Genomic DNA, 20,898 nt, shown 5'->3' with positions numbered 1-20,898 from the left:
AAGGTCAAACATAGGATTATATCTAGCCACAAGCCAAGCTATATCATAACCAATACAGACAAGTGTATTTGTTTCATTAAGACATTAATTTAGTAAGGCCTTGTCCCTGTGTAATGTCAGACAATGCTGTGATTGTCACTTGACACAGTCCCATGATCACTTGGTGATACCAGTTCACTAAACTTGCAGTGCCACAGGCCAGTCATCTAACTATCAGTACTCTAAACTGTCTGGCAAGAGGCTGATCTACCACAACATATCCGAATTTATGATTGTAATTTTAATGGTTATTCTTCATGCATTACATGTTTATACCTTGTCAACAATGAATAGCACATTCTATTTTTTACTCGTTACAATAACATCACTTTCTCTTTTTTTCAATGTAAGCAATTTGCAAGCCTGAGTGTCATAATGAAGGAAAATGCATTGCACCAGATATCTGTGTCTGCCCACCTGGCTATGATGGAGCTATTTGTGACAAAGGTAATGGATTTTATTTGGTTATTTTCTTAGAAGTGTGCATGGAAAAATGAACACTTTAAGCCATCTCACAAAAAGACATCAAATAAACAAGAAGGAAACATTGAATCACATTTAAGAGAGTACAGTTTATGGGACATGGAAAGGAAGCTGATAAACAATGGCCTCTGATTAGGGGAATTCAAGCTGAAGAAGCTGCAAGGTGCCATAGAACATCTTGTAACTGATGGGAACAGACCCCTTCCTTTAAAAGAATAATGCACTGTTGCTATAGATCCCAGACACCATCCTGATTTGTGACTTTAATCTGGTTGTGGATAGAACTAAAGACAGAATGGCTGTTCAGGTCTTGGGAGACTGGAGGGCAATCATTTTCTTACTAGTGCTGTGGACGCAATGGAGTCAGTAGGTGTGTGGAGATAGGTATGGGCGGATTAGGCACAGTTCTCCTTTTACTCTTGAATGTGTGGCTCCTAATCCAGGGTTGAATATAACCTTACTTTCTGCAGCATAACACAATGGTTTATGTGTACAGTATTTGTGGCACATGGCCTCTTCGACCACACTCTCTTGGTAACATTATTGGAGGAAAGTACTCCAAGTTGAACTGGTGGCTTGAGATTGATTCACTGGAGGCTGAAAACTGGAATATAATGAAAAAGTTGATAACAGCTTTAGGTCTTTACTTTCAGGAGATTGTTACATGGTCAATTTGAGTGTGACATTGTGGGCGACTTATGATACCATGTTAAAGCTGGCATTGCCAATGCTTTCCCGAGTAGATAAAGAGAGCTTAGATATTAAGGTGTTAGTGAGGAAAATAGCAGAGGCAAACACAGAGCTTCAAAATGGAATTGCACTTGGAACTACTGGTTTCGTAGAGAAGCTGTTTAAGAAACTTTCCACAAAGGTCAGGGAATCTTTATGGATTATGTGCTGTGAAGCAACAGAAACAGGGATCTTTTCTTTAAACCTTAAAAATGTGCTTATTATTGCAATACTAAAACCTAGCAATCCAAAACATCAATGCTCTATTTACTGACTATTAGCATTATTAAATGAGGAGAAAGAAATTCTGGCGAATGTATTAGCAAACAGTCTACACTGGTTCGTCTATAATAAGCTTATCCATCCTGATCAGTCAGGCCTTATAGCATTTTACTATACAACTAAATCCAGAAGGCTCATAATACTTATATACTCTTGACTATGCATGTAATGCCACTGAATCAACAGTGCTTCTATCACTCAACACAGAAAAGCAATTTCATCCTATAGAATGCCCCTTTATGCTTGCTGTCATGGTAAGAATGGGTGTAGGTGGGCCCACCTGTTTGGCTTAAGTCAAGCTCCTCTACAAGGGAACTATGGTGTGAGTTAAGGTAAATGATGGGGCATAACATATCTTTTTCTTGTGGTGTGGCACATGTCAAGGATGTCCCCTACAAATAATCCTGTTTGCACTTTCTCTGGAACAGTTGGCCTACTTGATAAGGCGGGATGCAGTGGTATAGGTTCCACTTTGGAATGCAAACTGAGGTGATTGAATATCATTGTTCGCAGGTGACAATCTGTTATACATAGTAGAACCATATCATACATGTGAGAAGTTGGCCTGGCATGTGCTGTCCACTAGTTATAGGGGACACCTTGCACCAGTCCAATTCGACTCTTAAGGTGATAGGTTAAAAGACAACCTTTAAAGAAAGCTATCCTAGTGGTAGCTGTGGAGAGCAGCCTTCAGGCTAAGTCTTGAAGGAGTGTTAAGCGGATTGTTTTACCATGGATAACCTCTTGAATGACCAAATGAAAGAGTAGTCCACACAGGTATATATTCAAAATATATGTGTTTATTCTAAGAACAAATCCCACTAGTCTCTTGTGAGGCTGGAGGTAACAATACAATTCAATAAAGCATTTAAACAACAATAAATAGCACTGGAATCACAGGGCCCCAGGGGGGGACCAAACCATATATTAAAAAAGTGGTATAAGAACCACGACAGTTCTGCAGACAGTGCCTTGGGCACTTAGGGTCGCTGGCCCCTTACGAAACCACCACCCAAGGTAGTGAGGAAGGGGACCCACGGGAGACGGGTGCAGTGTTTAAACTACAGTCGGGATCTCCATTAAATCCTATGGGAAATGTTGCGGTTGGAAATTACAAGAATCTGGACACTTCTAGCAGGAGTTCAAGTTCAGGAGCTTAGAGTTAAGCTTTTGGGGGGTCCACACCCACGACAGTACCGAGGTACCACTGTTACCTGCCCCAGGGAAGACGGGTGCATAGGTCGTTTTCGATGTCGGGTCGCGATCTCGTTTTCAATCGAAAAAGGTGAAGAACTGCTGCTGGCGTGAAGCATCGTCGATGTTGTGCAGATTGAAGATGTAGATCTTGAAGGTAAGGACCCGTAAGCAGAGGGGACAGAGTCTGGGTCACTAGCCAGTGACCAGGGAGCTCAGGAGAAAGAGCCCTTCAATGTCGGGTGCTTCCAGGTTAAAGATGGGTAGCTTGGATCAGCAGCCACGGGTCCAGGAGGCTTCAAGGAAAGCCAGCTTCTGGAGGGCGACTGTCCCACAAAAGATGAAGGCCGCTGCGGTTTTAGTGTCAGGATTGGATCCACTAAGCCTTGGTAACTGCAACCCACGCAAGGATCACAAAACAGCTACAGTGCAGACTCACGAGGTCTGAGCAAGGTCTCCAGCAAGAAGATGGTAGAGCAGGCCTGGAGCAATCAGGGGAGCCCTTTAAAGTAAAGATTGACCTCTGCTAGGGCCCACCAGTCGAGAGACAAGGGACCGCAGGAGGCAGCAATTTGGAGTGTGTAAAGATGAGCCCACGGGTCACCGGAGCGGGCTGGAGCATCATCCTTTAGCACAAGTGATGCTGAGAGGTTGGCTCAATGATGGGCCAAAGCACAACTTCCCCACTGGTCGGGGTCGTGTGCTGTGCAAGAGGTGGCCGGTGTCCTGGGGTATTGGGGATCTCGGCACCCACGGGGTCCACAGTGCTGAGCCTTACTGTGCACACTCAATGGCCTCTGGGATGCTTGGAAACCCACCTCAGGGTAGGCAGAAGTCTTCGATGTCTGTAGGAGCAGCAGAGTTCCAACTGGGTTACTTGCAGTGTTTCAGGCGCCTGCCAAGCAGGGGGGTAACTCCTTTACCCCAAGGGAGATTTCTTTATTCAGCTGTGCGGCAGCTCATTGAAGTCCAAGATTAATCTGAGGCTCTGGGGACCCTGCACCCACCTTTATCCAGAGATTTGGGGAATGTCTTAATCAGAGCCCACCAATGAGAGTTCAGGCAGGAAAGGGTGGCTACACCCTCTCCCCTTTGTGTGTTTTCCTGCCTGGGCAGGGGACAGAATGCCCCTGAACCGGTTCGAGGCAGTGTATGCAGAGGTAGGCACTGGAGAAGCCTACGTGCAAGTTTGAAAGACATCCTATGGTACACCCACCCATTTTCAATCCACATAGTCTGTCTGGGGAGGTGGGAACACCTCCCTGCAACAAGATCCCTATTGTCCAGCTGCCGTGGCTGGAGTTCTGCCCAGCAACAGGCAGCCAGAGTCGTGTGGGTGGCGGGTAGCATCCATTTTGTACTATGTGTGCACTTTTAAATTGGTTTCTAAAATCTGACGCTTTTACCATATCACCCCTCTAGCAGGGGGGAATCATGCCCTCACTCCCATGGCTGGATTGGGGGTATGATTCCTCGATGTTTGACACCAAACATGACATGGTTCTGTGCAGCCACTCTCAAGTTATCAAGCTATCGCGAATACTTATAATGCGGTTAAGAGTATATGGTATGGCTGCACTACAAACAACCCAGCAATAGTTTTAACGAAGGTTGCAGAGGGGCCCTACTCAGGTAGGGGTTCCCCCTCACACATATCTCAGCACCCTGCCTTGTAGGATTAGCAAGGCCTGCCTTAGGGGTGACCTATAAGGATATATGTGTTGTATTTAGGTGGGATACAGGATACCTATATCCCTGTAAGGGGTGCAAGCACCACCTTACCCAGACTACAGTAGTGGTCTGGTGGTGTCAGTTTGTATGGCTGTCCCAGGGGTGGCACAATAAGTGCTGCAGCCCCTGGTAGGCCTCTGAGGGACCCATGCCCTGGGTACCTAGGGTACCATCTACAAGGGGCTGATAGGGTGTCCTCAGTATCCAATTGGTATGTACCTAGGGTACTCACATCAGTTTAGAGAGGAAGCAGATAGGCTGGGGTCCTGGATAGCAGGGCCACAGCCTGGCTAGAGGGAGAAAACAGTTAAAACATCAGCAAAAAGTTGGGGGCAGCTATGCAGTCGTTGCCACTCTCCTACAATACAATTAACATATTTCTATATGTAAAAGTATTTTTGGCAAACGTTTGGGACTCCAACTTAATGGGAACAAATAAATATATTCCTGTGGTCATCATTGACCCCAGTGACTGAAATGAGATGCTTAACGAGGAGAAGCTCAGATGGGTCCAAATACCTAGGAATATAAGACAACCTGCATGGAGTGTCATTTGAATGAAGTCCCGATACTGAGCGTTGGCAGAAGCCCCCTCTCTCTGTATTAGGTTGAGCAGCATTGTTCAAAAACATAACCCTACTGAGGTACCTCTATGTCCTTCAAAACATCCCATATAACAGAGGTCTTCAAACTGTGGAGCAATCCCCCCCCCCCGGAGTCTACAGCTATGTTCATTTGTAATTACATGTAAATTAAAGTGGCCTAGTAGTGTAACTTTGTTTATTTATTGTGTTTTCCAGGCTGTCTTGATTTACATATAGGGGTTAAAGTGCATCAAAAGTTTGGCAACTGTGCTCCTGGTGACTGAGGTGGTGGGGTCAAAGACTGGCTAAGTGGCTAAAAAGAATAGCATTTTCTTTGCATAGATGTTTTTACAAATTTAGCAGGGTGCATTTAAAATAACGAATACACCTTAAATAAAAAATAAATGCTAATTGTTGGGAATGTTTCTTTTATGTTATAAAATCTTAGTTGGTTAATGTGATCACTGCAGATGTCTGTTTGTGAGACCCAAGAGTCACACAATTGAATTCTGGTTTGCACAGTGCGGAATAGTGGCGTATCTTTATAACGTTATAAACTTCCAGCCCATTACACAAAGCATTGTCAATATGCAATTCATTATTTAATTATTATTTAGGGCCACATTAATTATGCAGCAGTCAGAGATGTCTGCTATGAGGAAGCTGATCGGGGATCTGCATGATTAGTAACTGTTTAACACCCACATACAGCATAAGCAACAGAAAGGTGACTGGACAACGTTAGGGATGGGTCTTCCACAGCATGACATCATGTCACTGAGTTTTTATAACCCAGAAACAATTTTTATGGTAAAATCTGCAGATTATGCAGGAGTTGCTGGATTATCTGGCACATGAGGAAGATCCATAAGTATGTGGAAAAGGTCACAGCCACATAATTCCAGTGGCCCTGAATATAACTTAGGGTGCCAAAAAATGATTGAGTGATTAAGATAATACAAGTGCTTTCAAAGAATAACTTTTTGTAATAGGATATATAACTACATATAGTGCAAGCAATTCTGTAGGTCTTTTAAAAGGACTCTTTCCAAAACTTAACACCCTTGGATCATGTCTCTAAAAGATTAGATTTTTGTCACCAGGAAGCTTCAAGTGACTCAATAAATCAAAGTCTGTACTTGCTTCCAAGAAGCCTTTACATATGGTGATAAACCAATTCCACACAATTACATTTCTTTCATGTAGCAGATATCCTGGTGATAATGCCTATTTCTTCTTTAGCTCTATCCAGGGATAGAGTCAAACAGATGTCCCAGAGGAGAGGGTGCTATGTGGGGCTATTATGTTTGTTTTTTTGTTTACAAATGGACAGGCACAGCACCCTCAGGGAGATGCCCTAAGGAAATTGGTGAGAGCTAATTTGTTTTTAAAGAACCATTACTACCATTAGTGTAGCAAGTGCAGTGGCACTGGGGCAATGATATTAGGGACCACTGCGTCCCAGTTATGACAGTGTTACTATCATAAAGGTGGATGGAAACTCTTATTCCTTGTTGGCATTAAGGCACCATTTCTGTGCAGGGAACAGGTTCCAAGCAATAGGGGTCGAGGTTAGGTTTACCCTCCCCCTTTTTATTTTGCACAAGGGGTTAGAAAGTGGAGTCTACAGAGGAGTAGTCATCATTTGTGTTGAAGGTGCAGCGACATGAGAGCCAGGGGTGTAAGGGGCCACATAAATACCAATTAATGTTGTTTAACTATCCTCCCTTCCTTATATTAGTCCCCAGTGAACCATTGCTGTCAGTGTTGTTTTGAGCCTTGGACCAATGGCCCTATATAGGGGAAAACTGAAGCAGAGGAAACACCTTAGCTTAGGCTTAAGAGAGATGGCAGAGCACGGAAGGGAGAAAAGATGGAGGACCATGCTCTCACCAAGTGGCAGAGCAGACTGCACACTTTATAAGGTAGTCACTCTCATTAGTGAAGCAGGTCCAGTGGCACTGTGGCCCAGGAGTGTGAGGGGCCCACTGCATTACAATTATGACTGACTTACTTTATAAAAGAGGCATTTAGGCTCATATTCTTTGCTAGCATTAGGGTCGAGGGCACGTGGCACCTCTTATAATTCTGAAAGGGACAGAGAATCTGTTTCAAGATTATGGTGATGGCCAGGAATGATGAGAAAAAGGTGAATGAGCCCAAGGACAGGGCTAGTTTTAGGGTACCAAGTCCAGTTGCCTTGAATCCCAAAAGTCCGAGGGTCTCACAACATGCCAATTATGGAGAGTAGTGGTTTTTGGTAAATTTCTCATTTTGTTTGATATTGTTTCTCTTTTATAAGTGTCACATTTAGTGTGGATTATGAGGTACAGAAAAGGTTTCCCTAAAATGATAAGCCCACCCCCTGAACTCAGATCTGACCCTTCCTCTCCATCAAATACTGCTATAAAGTTTTGAGAGGGGACAAACTTGAAAACGTTTTGCTTATGGAAGCTCACAAGAAAAAAGTTTGAAGAACTCTGGCATATAAGATAGAAGCATCCTTTTCTAAACATGCAAAGGCAACCTTACAAACAGAGAATTACGATGAGGAGACAACAATGATATTGTGGATATGGCGGGCAGGAGTGGCCTGTGCAGGTAAGAGCAGTGGGCGGGGAGGAGGAGGAGGAGTCGACAGTCGACGATGAGGGAAACAAAAAACACTTACCTTGCACTGTGGCGAGCGCAAAGAAAGTGTTTTTCTTTTATTTTCCCTTGTTGTCGTCTGTCGACTACCCCGACCCCGCCCCACTGCTCTTACCTGCATGGGTCACTCCTGAAGGAGGGAGACTCTCCACTAAAGTTCCCAAAGATACCTTGAATTGTAGGGTTGACAGCGGCAAGACAGGACATCACAAAGCTTTGGGGAAGTCATGAGATTCTAAAATTCACCTCACGGTTAAGCAAAATGGACTGGTGTTTGAGGCCGAAAGGACAACATATGTGAGAGTCTTCCCAAAAAATGTGATTAAATATGGAATTGGTGGACCTAACACTATGGTCTAGTTTGAGGTAATGTTTGACGAAAGAAAAAATGTGGGGGCATTTCATCAAGAAAATTATCGGCGCTTTATTGGCCGTTTTCAGCCGGAAAGCGGCGATAATTGTATCGCACTATTAGCAAGGTCACGCTATCGCGTGAATCCTTCCCTCACCGCCCTTTCCCTTAACGCCCAGCTTTGCATCTCTAATGAGATGCAAAGTGGGCGTTCCTCCCCAAAATAACGGGAGAAATGTCGCTAACTGACATTTCTCCTATTTACAAGCTGCACTCTAAAGAGCATAGCGATAAGAAAAGTAGCGCTAACCTTGGTTATCGCTACTTTCCTTACGCCAGCTTTCAGGCTGACTTAGCCATTATATCCAATGGAAGGTGGATATAATGGCTAAGTCCACCCTGCCCTATCAGCAAGGTATCGCCTGTTTTTTGTGAGATTATTGCTGGTTTTCCAGCGATGATCGCACATTTTGTAGCTATCGCTGGTATTTTTATCGCTTTTAAGATAAGCATCGCCGATAGCGCGCTATCTCAGCGATAAAATACAGCGATAGCAGGTGATAATTATCTAGCGCTAAGTGCGCTTACCGATAATTATCGCCCCCTCTTGATGATATGCCCCGTGGTCGATACGGTATTTTCCTCCAAGCAGGTTGACAATCACGTTGTTTTTGCTGTTACATACACTAATCTTATGCTGCTGCTTCTTGCTATTAAAGGTCATAAAACGTTTTTATAAAAAAAGAGAAATACATTTTGGTATGTCTGCTGAAAACATGGCTGATATATTGATTGAAATCCTACTTTCGGGATTGTATATTTGTCAAATGACTTTTCTTAGCTGCTATAAAATGTATTAATAATAAATCCATACAACATAAATGCAAAGAAAGGAATCATTAACTGTTTTTCAAACTGTTTCAGTTATTGCAGCAAAAAGAACATTTAGGAAAATGTTCACGATTAGTTTATAACTTGATGTAATGAATCATAGTTTTGTTTATGAAGTCTTTCGCACAGAACCGGAATGCAAATCTCTGAGGGGCTAAAGTGACATTGTGTGCATTGTTAAATGCTTTTATCGTGTTTTCTTATCTCCATTTCTCCCTTTTCTCCATTTCTCTCTCTTCTACCTGTTTCCTCAAAAGTCCGTGTTATTTAACATTAATTGTTTTTAACATCAATTGGTTTTTTTCGCACTCTTACAAAGGAGAGTTTTACTGAGCAACTGAAAAAAAGATGAGTGCAGAAAGAGAGTGAGCGAGAGCAAGTGATTGAGACAGAGAGTCAGTCAGAGAGAGACTCAGAGAGACACATAGGGGCAGATTTATGAGCCCCTTGCGCCACTTTTGCGTCACTTTTAACATGGGAAAAGTGACGCAAAAGTGGCGCAAGGGGCTCATAAATCTGCCCCATAGTGGCTTATTTATGAGCCCTTGCATCACTTTTGCACCGCCGGCACGTCACTTTTTGTGATGCACCAGCGGCGTAAAAAATGCACCATGTTGCATCATATTTACAAAGTGACGCATCTAGGTAGATGTGTCACTTTGTAAACCCCTGCGCCACATTATACCTGCGCCAGGTATCATGTATGCAGGGTGGGTGTTCTGGAACAAGTAAGCCTCGTAGAAGTGATGCAGTGAAATCTATGAGATTTCACTGCACCACTTCAAGGACGCAAATGCGACAATATCTTACGCCTGCCTCACAGCAGGCGTAAGACTGACGCAGGCACATTGAAATGGGACTTGCCCATGCAAAATGACCCATTGCTGAATTTGCGTCACTTTTGTGACACACTCCAGCAATGCGTCATTTTTGCGCCTACAAATACGTCAGAAATACTGACGTATCTGTAACTCCTTGCGACATGATGCGTCATATTGTAAAAATTACGCGTCCAGCGTGTCGCAAGGAGGGCGCAATGCAAAGTGACGCATCGCTGTTTTCATGCAGCGATGCGTCACGTTTCATAAATGAGGCCCATAGAGGGAGCAAGGAAGAGAGTGAGAGAGGGAGCTGCTACTTTAGAGCGATCTACTGACTGGAAAACAAGATTGGGATTGCTTTGCAGAATTGCAACTGATTGACTTCTCGGCTGTTAACATGAGGATAATCTGCAATGTTCTCACTTAGATGCCGAAAGCTCTATCATTCATTCTGACCTTTTGAAATATTGTACTCAAAAGGTGATGTCCCTCAAGTGTTTCAGGACACAGCTTTGGATGTGGTTGCAACATTTTTCAAGTGAAAAAAGGTTCCACCAGTCTCATGAGAGACTAATGCACAGTGCAGAATGGTGGGTAATATTTTTATTTCCCCTCTTTTTTTCCTCTTACTAAGTGTGCTGTATTCTGCAGCACACTTAGAAAAAGGAAAACGTCTCTAAGGATTGTTTTTGAGCAGGAAGTTAACACAGGCACACTTGCACCATTGCGCAAGGGTGCTTGCATTGGAGCTTCGCAGCCACAGATGCACCAGCGTAGAGAGTGAGAGCAAGAATGCGCCACATGGTAGTAAATGTTGTGCATTCCTGGACTCTCCAATTGATGCAGCAAGTTGTCTTGCCGCATTGCTCTGCGTAAAATCTTGATAAATCTGGCCTAAATCCCCATGACAACTTGCTGCACTGTGCTGCGCTATGTCATATGGATAGGGCAGGAATGCAATGCACCATATTTACTAACATATGGCACATTCCTGCTGTTTCTGAGCTGGCGCACTAGTGGCTGCCAATTGACAACGTAGGCACAATTGCGCCATGCAGCAAGGGTGCCTACATTACACAGGATTGTTTTTGTCAGGAAGGGGCAACTTCCTGCACAAAAACAACCGTAGAGGCTTTTTCCTCTTTCTAAGTGAGCTGCAAGATGCAGTGCACTTAGGAAAAGGAGAAAACGAGGAGAAATAAAGATATTTCTCCTTGTTGTGCCTCTCCTGGGAAGGTATAGCAATTTTATTGCATTCCTAGGCTTACCAGTGTTAGTAAATCTGGAATGCGCCAAAAGACATGGGCGGACGCGTGGAAACGCCCACTCTCAGCCCATGTAACGCCTTTCTGACACAAAGTAATGCTAGGCAGCCACTTGTACTGCCTTGCATTACTCCAGATTTTCCAAGCCACACAGGGCGAGTCAAGGTGGCTTTGGGGGGCTTGCAAAATCTGATTTATGGATTACATTGCCATTGTGACACCTTGCGTGACACAAGGGAATGTAATCTTTAATAAACCTGGCCCCAAGTTCATTTGCACTTTAAGGTTCTTGGCAATGGTAAAGGTTACAAGCCACTTACTCCTGAACATGGTCAAAATTAGGGTTTCCATAACTAAGAGTGGGTGTTGGCGAGGAGATTCTCTGATGAACGCTATATTTTGAGCTATGGCAAACGCACAGGGAACCCTTGAATAACACAGCAGTTGCTTTTATTATGCACTAATTCGAACATACACAACACATCCCATCTCTTCCATGGATTGGCCAGTGTGCATCACAAGTCAATACTGTTTACAGTGTTAGGGTTGTTTATTATACATGAAGGGAGGGTTAGGCATTGACAGGCAGGATCAATAGTTGTTAGACCTGGCATCATTGGCATGAGTCTCTCCTCCATATTTTTTTTCTGTTTGCCTCCTCTGTGTACAATGTTTTTGCTGGATTATTGCTTTGGGCACTGTGCCACTGCTGATCAGTGCCACAGTGCAAGTGCTCCCTATGTTAAATTGTTACATTGATTGGTGTTACCATGATTGGCTTGGTTGACTTACTGTTCAGACCCTAGTCTAGTGCACTGCGTGTGCCAAGGGCGTGTAAGTTAACTGCTGCTGGTGGGCTTGCAGCACTGGTTGTGCCACCCACAGAAGCAGCGTGTAAAATGTGTCTCAGGCCTGCCACCGCAGCGCCTGCGTTCAGTCCCTGACTGCCATGTCGACTTGGCAAGGAAACCTACTTGCCAGTCTCTAAACCTTCACTTTGCCACATTTCAGACACCTCTATGGTAGGCCCTAGGGCAGGGTGCATTGTCGGTAAAAGGTAGGTCATGCCCTGATGTGTGTGGCATGACCTAATAGTGAATTACAGCCATTTTCGTTTTTCACTATTGAAGGGCTACCTGCCTCCCATAGGCCAGAATGGGCAGACGGATTATTAACTCCATTATAATCTATCTGACTCAGGGAGCATGGTAGCAGGTCGAGTTTAGTATCCCTGAACTCAGAATTTAATAACACACCCTGTAGGAGGGATGGTTTTTAAATTCTATGTTTGAAAATAGCCCTTTTAGAAAGTGTCTATTTTCTTGTCCAACTATCCACCGGTCTCTGCTGGTTTGGTGTGTGTGTCAGGGGCTGGGTGGCTCCAGAGGTCTGAATGAGTCAGTGTGGGGTGAATGAGGCATTTACACATAGAGTGAGGGAAGAGTAGCCTGCCCTGCCTGACACAATACTGGCTCCACCTCCTGCTGGCCGACTGATAGCCCTGCTCCTGCCAGTGACAATTCTGGCTCCGCCTCCTGCTGGGCGGCTGAGGACTCTGCCCTGCTCAGTGAATAGGCCAGGTGCCTCTGCCTGGCAACACCCACAATGAACCTGAGATGGGGGGAATTTCCCTGCTTGGACAAAGGGAACAAAGGAGAAAAGGGGTATAAGAGAAGGACCCCTGAACCAAGAACTCAGATCACTTCTGACAAGGAAACCTGTACCAAGGACAAGAAGCCTGCTGATCTAAGGACTTGCCTCCCCTTTCTGCCAGAGTGCTGTTTTGCTGTGGAGGAACCTGAAAGCTGCTTCTTTATTTTTGCCAAGGAACAAGGAGAGAGGAACTTGGTGTGTACTCTCTGAACACTTGCTAGGAAATCTCCAAGGGCTGGAAGAGTGGCAGTCTCCTGTTGAAGTCACAGGGCCAAAGGACTTCACCATCTGCTGAATTGCTGATTTGCTGGAAAGTGTTGTTTCCAGTACACAAGGGAGAATCTGCAGTCTCGACGCCGTCGACGCCGCCGAATCCAGCTCGACATCGTGAGTAACGGCTCCAGTGTCCCGAGCCTTCGACGCCGGGCCCGATCGACGCCAGCAGCAACGCCAGGGAGCAGTGGGTTTTGGCCCCGGCTCCAAGTGACCCCGTCTCGACGCCGGTATCGACGCCAGTGAGGAGTGAGTATCGGCTCCACCTCCAAGCAACCCCGTCCCGACGCCGCTGCTGATCGCATCGACTCGACGCCCTTCTCGACGCCGTGAGCGCTGCTCCGGCCCGACATCCCTCGACGCCGCTACAGATCGACCCGACTCCGAGGCACAATCGACGCCGACCTCGACGCCGACATCTCGACGCCGTGGATCATCGTTTTTCTTCATTTCTCAAGGTACTGTACTTGTGGAGTCTGTTGCAACTCCAGGCTCGACGTAGCGCTCCTCGCGGTCGACGCCGAACCTTGGGAATCCTGTAGACTCGACGTCGTGTGACTCCTGTGGGGGTTACATTGTTGCCAAAGAACTGTGTTTCAGAAGAATACTTAATTTTGTTGCTAAAGAACAATTTGCCAAGAAGAAACCTTACTTGAACTATCATTTTTCCTTCCAAAGAGTATTTATTAAGACTGTGGTATATTTTTGTCGTTATTTGGTCTTGTGCTAAGCCTTATATAAAAATACTATTTTTATAATAACTTCTGTGTCGTGTCCATCTGTAGTGTATTCACTTTATTACTGTATGTGGTCATAAATGCTTAACACACTGCCTCTGAGATAAGCCTGTCTGCTCTGCCAAGCTACCAAGGGGGTAGCAGGGGTTATCTGAGTGTGTAATCCCCTTTCCCTGACTGGAGTTGGTTGGTCCCTATTTGTCAGAAGTGTATACCTCTGCCAACTAGAGACCGCCGGTTCTAACATTGGTGGTCAGCGGTGAGGATTGAACTTTGCATTTATGACTCATATGCAGTGATTAGTGTACGCTACATAGTGAAAGCAGACCATAACGCAGCCACAATCTGTTTTTGGTAGGATATTCTATTTTTGTTCTCCGCTTTCCTGGAGCTTATTTTTTAAACACTGCCAGTTTTGACCATGGAGAATGCTGGAGCTGCTACACCTGTGGAGATTGTTGTGGGGGAATTTGATAAGGAGAAGATAGATTCCTACACGCTAAAAGATCTAAAAGGATTTTGCAAGCAGTTTAAAGTTCCTACCACAGGTGTCACAAAGAAAGATGGCTTCCTCAAAGCGCTGAAGGCCTGGTTAGAGGCCAGAAATCCCTCTGATCCGGTGGTGGTACCGGAAGAGGAAGAAGAAGAGGAAGAGCCCACAGGTGGGCCAGTGTCATCTCCAGGCAGTAGTGCGTCCTCTAGGAGCCTTTCCCCTGAAGAATTAGAAGACAGGGAGAGGGAGAGGGGGTACAAGTTAGAAATGGCAAAACTTAAATTAGGAGGGCAGTTGGAATTAGAAAAAGCCAAGAGCCTGAGAGAAGCTGAAATGGAGAGCAAAAGATTAGATTTTGAGAGAGAGAAGTTAGCATTTGAACGTGAGAAGATGTTGAGGGAGATGGAACTTAAAGAAAAGAGTTTAGAGTTGAATCCCTCTGGTGGCAGCGCTCCATCTGTGCCTGCAGAAAGTAGGTTTTATTTTCCTAAAGATGTGATCAAAGATTACAGTAAGAATGAAGATATTAGCCAATGGTTTAAAGCGTATGAGTTAGCATTGTTGGCCCACCGGGTCCCTGAGAAAGATTGGGGAACGGGGTTGTGGAGCCGCTTTACAAATGAAGGGAGAGATACCTTGTTGAGCATGCCTGAAGAGGAAAGGCGTCTTATACTCATATGAAAAATGCTTTAACCCCTTGCATGCCCGCCCCTTTCCCCGCCCAGTGCCGCGCCTTCCATTAGCGGGCAGAGTTCATGACGAGCTGGACTCGTCATGGGCACAGCGCCACCGCAGCCCATGACGAGTCCAGCTCGTCATGGGCACTGAAGGGGTTAATGCTGAGATATGGCTTAACCCCAGAAAAGTACAGACAAACCTTTAGAGAATGTAAGAAGTTGCCTGGTACTACGTGGGTTGAATATGTGTCTTTTTTTTGCAGAGCCATGGATGGTTGGGTAAAGGGTAGCAAGGTTGATAGTTATGATGCTCTTTATGATTTGTTTGCTTGGGAGCACTTGTCTAATAACTGTTTTCCAGAGCTACGCCAGCACCTTGTTGATAGCAAGATATCTAACCCTAGAAAACTTGCTGAGGAGGCGGACCGCTGGATCAGTACCAGGGTCCACAAGGGTCCAGTGGGAGACTCAGCCAAAGGTGGGCAGGGTCCCCAGCAGAAGAGTGGGGGGGGACAGGGGTAAACAGAGGGAGTTTCAGAAAGGGCCCCAAAGTAATCCCCAAGGGAACCAAGGGAATGGTTCCCAGCCTCCCCCTGTAAAGAAGCCAGAGGCCCCGACATGTAAACCTGTTCCAAGGGGCCCCATGACCTGCTACGCTTGTAAGCAGGTGGGACACCGTTTTTATGATCCCCAGTGTCCCATGAAGGATTCCAATGCACCAACACGTGCACCCCCTCGTCAGGTGACGAATGTAGCCATGGGAGGGAATGATATGGGTGCCCCTGGTGGGTGGGGTCCCGCAGAAATGTCCCTGGTCTCTTTAGGAGACGTGGAAATGGTCCCTCCAACCCCTCTGCCTAATAACACTAAAAAATATAGGCAGTGGGTGACCATTAATGGCCATAGGGTGGAAGCTCTCAGAGACACCGGAGCGAGTGTGACAGCTGTCAAGTGTCACTTGGTGTCCAGAGAGCAGGTGGTCCCTCATGCATTCTACCCCGTTGTAGCTGCTGACAACTCGCAGAGTCAGTGTGAGGTAGCTCAAGTTCCTTTTGAGTGGGGGGGGTCTCAGGTACTCTTCCGGTTGCTGTGAGGCCCGCCATGCCTGTTGATTGTCTCTTGGGCAATGATTTGGAGGACTCCCCTTGGGCTAAGGTGGAGAGGAAATCGCATCTGGAAATGTTGGGTCTGCCTGAGTGGGTGTGTGCGACCACCCGGTCCATGTCAGTTAGTAAGGGTGTTGATGGGGCCCTGGAGCCTGAAAGTATGGCCCAGGTCCCAACCGTGAAGAGAAGAGGCAGGGGGCGCGGGAAACCGTCCCCCATCGTTCCCACGGTCCAGGAGGGAGCAGACCCTGAGGGGGATGCCCTGGAACCGACAGGAGAACAAGTGGCCGAACTGGGAGACCTGCCCCAGCTGACCCATTGGCAGCAGGATGGTGGTCCCTCCAGGGAGGAATTTTGTGCTGAGCAGAAAGTGTGCCCTTCTCTTGTGGGTATGAGGCAGCAGGCCTCAGCCCAAACGACAGGTGATCAGTCAGGATCACATTGGGTCTACTGGGAGAACGACCTCCTGTATAGCGAGCCTAAGGCTGCTGAGCCTGGGTCAGCCCGTGTGCTGGTGGTACCCCAGCGCTTCAGAGCCTTCCTACTGGGGTTGGCTCATGACGTTCCGTTAGCTGGACATCTGGGGCAGGACAAGACCTATGACAGGCTTGTCACCCATTTTTATTGGCCCCAGATGAGAAGGGATTCAGATATCCATTGTAGGACCTGTCAAACTTGCCAGGCAAGTGGGAAAAGTGGGCGGAAGCAGAAGGCTCCCCTCCAACCTTTTCCCGTCGTCCGTCAGTACCCCCTTTGAGCGAGTGGGAATTGACATTGTGGGGCCACTGGACCCCAAGACAGCCATGGGCAACAGGTTTATCCTGGTCTTGGTGGACCATGCCACCCGGTACCCGGAAGCCATCCCTCTCCGCACAGTGACGGCCCCCGTGGTGGGACGGGCACTGATGGGTGTTTTCTCCCGCATGGGGTTCCCCAGAGAGGTGGTGTCAGACCGGGGCACCAACTTCATTTCGAATTATATGAAGTCTCTGTGGAAGGACTGTGGGGTAACCTACAAGTTTACCACTCCTTACCACCCTCAAGGTAACGGGCTGGTTGAGAGATTCAACCGGACCCTAAAAGGCATGATCATGGGTCTTGAAGAACCAATGAGGCGTAAATGGGACGTCCTCTTGCCATGCCTGCTGTTTGCTTACCGTGAGGTGCCACAGAAGTCTCTAGCGTTCAGCCAATTTGAGCTTTTGTATGGTCACTCGGTAAGAGGACCTTTGAGTCTGGTTAAAGAAGGCTGGGAGCAATCTCCCAGGAAACCTCCCCAGGATGTATATAGTTACATGCTGGCCTTTAGGAACCAGACTCGGCGCTTCAGAGATCTTGCTCAGGCAAATCTGGAGGCCAGCCAGGAAGAGATGAAGCGGTGGTACGATCAGAATGCCACTCTGGTTGAGCTTCAACCTGGTCAGAAAGTTTGGGTCATGGCCCCTGTGGAACCTTGTGCGCTCAAGGACAGGTGGACTGGACCATTTGAGGTTGTGGAGAAAAAGAGCGATGTCACCTACTTGGTGGACTTGAAGTCTCCCAGGAACCCCTTAAGGGTCCTGCATGTCAACCGGTTAAAGCCCCACTTAGAAAGGTCCGAAGTGGGCATGCTCCTTGCCACAGATGCTGGGATGGAGGAGGAGAGTGAGCCTCTTCCTGACCTCCTGTGTGCAAAAGAAAAAGATGGGTCAGTGGATGGTGTTGTCCTCTCTGACACACTGACCCCTGAGCAGCAGCAAGATTGTCGCCATCTGTTGGTGCAATTCCCTGATCTGTTCTCCTTAATCCCTGGTGTCACTCAGTGGTGTGTCCATGATGTGGACACTGAGGACAGCACTCCTGTGAGGCACAAGGCCTACAGGGTGACTGAAAAGGTCAGAGCATATATCAAGGAGGAGGTCTCCAAGATGTTTGCCTTAGGGGTGGTTGAGTCTTCTAGCAGTCCTTGGGCCAGCCCAGTGGTCTTGGTCCCAAAGGCTGCAGCGCCTGGTGCTTCACCAGAACTTCGTTTCTGTGTGGATTACCGAGGACTCAATTCGGTCACCAAGACTGACGCGCACCCCATCCCCAGAGCTGATGAGCTCATCGATCGGTTGGGGGCTGCCCGGTACCTTAGTACGTTTGATCTAACGTCTGGGTACTGGCAGATCGCCTTGACTGATGGGGCAAAAGAGAGGTCTGCATTCTCCACACCAGATGGGCACTACCAGTTCCGTGTGATGCCCTTTGGGATGAAGAATGCCCCTGCCACATTCCAGAGGTTGGTTAACCAGGTATTGGCCGGGCTGGTAGATTTCAGCGCCGCCTATCTGACGATATAGCAGTGTTCAGCGCCAGCTGGGAGGAACACTTGCGCCACCTCCAGGAAGTGTTGTTGGCCCTGCGCAGAGCAGGCCTCACAATCAAGGCTAGTAAGTGCCAGATTGGGCAGGGTTCAGTGGTGTACTTGGGGCACCAAGTAGGGAGCGGCAAGGTGGCCCCCCTGCAACCCAAGATAGATACCATCCTGGCTTGGGAACCGCCGAAAACCCAGACTCAGGTGAGAGCCTTCTTGGGTCTCACGGGTTACTACAGGAGGTTTGTCAAGGGGTATGGCAACATTGTGCACCCCTTGACCTCGCTGACTTCCAGGAAGCAGCCGAGACTTGTGATCTGGACTGACGCCTGTCAGAAAGCCTTTGACACCCTGAAAACTGCAATGTGTACAGCACCGGTCCTCCAGGCACCCGACTTTTCAAAAGAATTCATTGTCCAGACAGACGCTTCAGAGCATGGTGTGGGGGCTGTTCTAGAACAGATGAATGAGGAGGGCCGAGACTTACCTGTAGCCTTCATCAGCCGGAGGTTACTTCCCAGGGAACAAAGGTGGAGTGCGATAGAGCGTGAGGCATTTGCTGTGGTCTGGGTGCTGATGAAGCTAAGACCCTACCTGTTTGGGACTCACTTCCGGGTTCAGACAGACCACAGGCCCCTCAGATGGTTAATGCAGATGAGGGGTGAGAACCCAAAGCTGTTGAGGTGGTCCATTTCCCTACAGGGGATGGACTTTACGGTGGAACACCGCCCTGGTACAGATCACGCCAATGCTGATGGTCTGTCCAGATTTTTCCGCCTTAGTGATGAGGACTCCCTGGGTGAAGGGTAGTTCTCCCCACATTTCAGCTGGAGGGGACATGTGTTAGACCTGGCATCATTGGCATGAGTCTCTCCTCCATTTTTTTTTCTGTTTGCCTCCTCTGTGTACGATGTTTTTGCTGGATGATTGCTTTGGGCACTGTGCCACTGCTGATCAGTGCCACAGTGCAAATGCTCCCTATGTTAAATTGTTACATTGATTGGTGTTACCATGATTGGCTTGGTTGACTTACTGTTCAGACCCTAGTCTAGTGAACTGCGTGTGCCAAGGGCATGTAAGTTAACTGCTGCTGGTGGGCTTGCAGCACTGGTTGTGCCACCCACAGAAGCAGCGTGTAAAATGTGTCTCAGGCCTGCCACCGCAGCGCCTGCGTGCAGTCCCTGACTGCCATGTCGACTTGGCAAGGAAACCTACTTGCCAGTCTCTAAACCTTCACTTTGCCACATTTCAGACACCTCTATGGTAGGCCCTAGGGCAGGGTGCATTGTTGGTAAAAGGTAGGTCATGCCCTGATGTGTGTGGCATGACCTAATAGTGAATTACAGCCATTTTCGTTTTTCACTATTGAAGGGCTACCTGCCTCCCATAGGCCAGAATGGGCAGATGGATTATTAACTCCATTATAATCTATCTGACTCAGGGAGCATGGTAGCAGGTCGAGTTTAGTATCCCTGAACTCAGAATTTAATAACACACCCTTTAGGATGGATGGTTTTTAAATTCTATGTTTGAAAATAGCCCTTTTAGAAAGTGTCTATTTTCTTGTCCAACTATCCACCGGTCTCTGCTGGTTTGGTGTGTGTCAGGGGCTGGGTGGCTCCAGAGGTCTGAATGAGTCAGTGTGGGGTGAATGAGGCATTTACACATAGAGTGAGGGAAGAGTAGCCTGCCCTGCCTGACACAATACTGGCTCCACCTCCTGCTGGGCGACTGATAGCCCTGCTCCTGCCAGTGACAATGCTGGCTCCGCCTCCTGCTGGGTGGCTGAGGACTCTGCCCTGCTCAGTGAATAGGCCAGGTGCCTCTGCCTGGCAACACCCACACTGAACCTGAGATGGGGGGAATTTCCCTGTTTTGACAAAGGGAACAAAGGAGAAAAGGGGTATAAGAGAAGGACCCCTGAACCAAGAACTCAGATCACTTCTGACAAGGAAACCTGTACCAAGGACAAGAAGTCTGCTGATCTAAGGACTTGCCTCCCCTTTCTGCCAGAGTGCTGTTTTGCTGTGGAGGAACCTGAAAGCTGCTTCTTTATTTTTGCCAAGGAACAAGGAGAGAGGAACTTGGTGTGTACTCTCTGAACACTTGCTAGGAAATCTCCAAGGGCTGGAAGAGTGCCAGTCTCCTGTTGAAGTCACAGGGCCAAAGGACTTCGCCATCTGCTGAATTGCTGAATTGCTGGAAAGTGTTGTTTCCAGTACACAAGGGAGAATCTGCAGTCTCGACGCCGCCGATGCCGCCGAATCCAGCTCGACATCGTGAGTAACGGCTCCAGTGTCCTGAGCCTTCGACGCCGGCCGCCGGGCCCGATCGATGCCAGCAGCAACGCCAGGGAGCAGTGGGTATCGGCCCCGGCTCCAAGTGACCCCGTCTCGACGCCGGTATCGACGCCAGTGAGGAGTGAGTATCGGCTCCACCTCCAAGCGACCCCGTCCTGACGCCGCTGCTGATCGCATCGACTCGACGCCCTTCTCGACGCCGTGAGCGCTGCTCCGGCCCAACATCCCTCGACGCCGCTACAGATCGACCCGACTCCGAGGCATGATCGACGCTGACCTCGACGCCGACATCTCGACGCCGTGG

General features: G+C 47.5%; 1 protein-coding gene across 1 annotated transcript in view; it reads left to right on the top strand.

Annotated features, from left to right (window-relative positions):
* The window catches only part of LOC146857060 (von Willebrand factor D and EGF domain-containing protein-like), a 1,714,722-nt gene that overhangs the window by 1,581,494 nt on the left and 112,330 nt on the right, over positions 1–20,898 (top strand). Inside the window, 1 exon segment of the mRNA XM_085647013.1 lies at positions 391–486. Within this exon segment, the coding sequence (XP_085503139.1) occupies positions 391–486 (96 nt within the window).

This window comes from Triturus cristatus, chromosome 3_2 (assembly GCF_964204655.1).
Source record: "Triturus cristatus chromosome 3_2, aTriCri1.1, whole genome shotgun sequence".
NCBI lineage: Eukaryota > Metazoa > Chordata > Amphibia > Caudata > Salamandridae > Triturus > Triturus cristatus.
The sequence above is the reverse complement of the archived record's forward strand: the minus strand, read 5'-3'. Positions and strand labels throughout refer to the sequence as shown.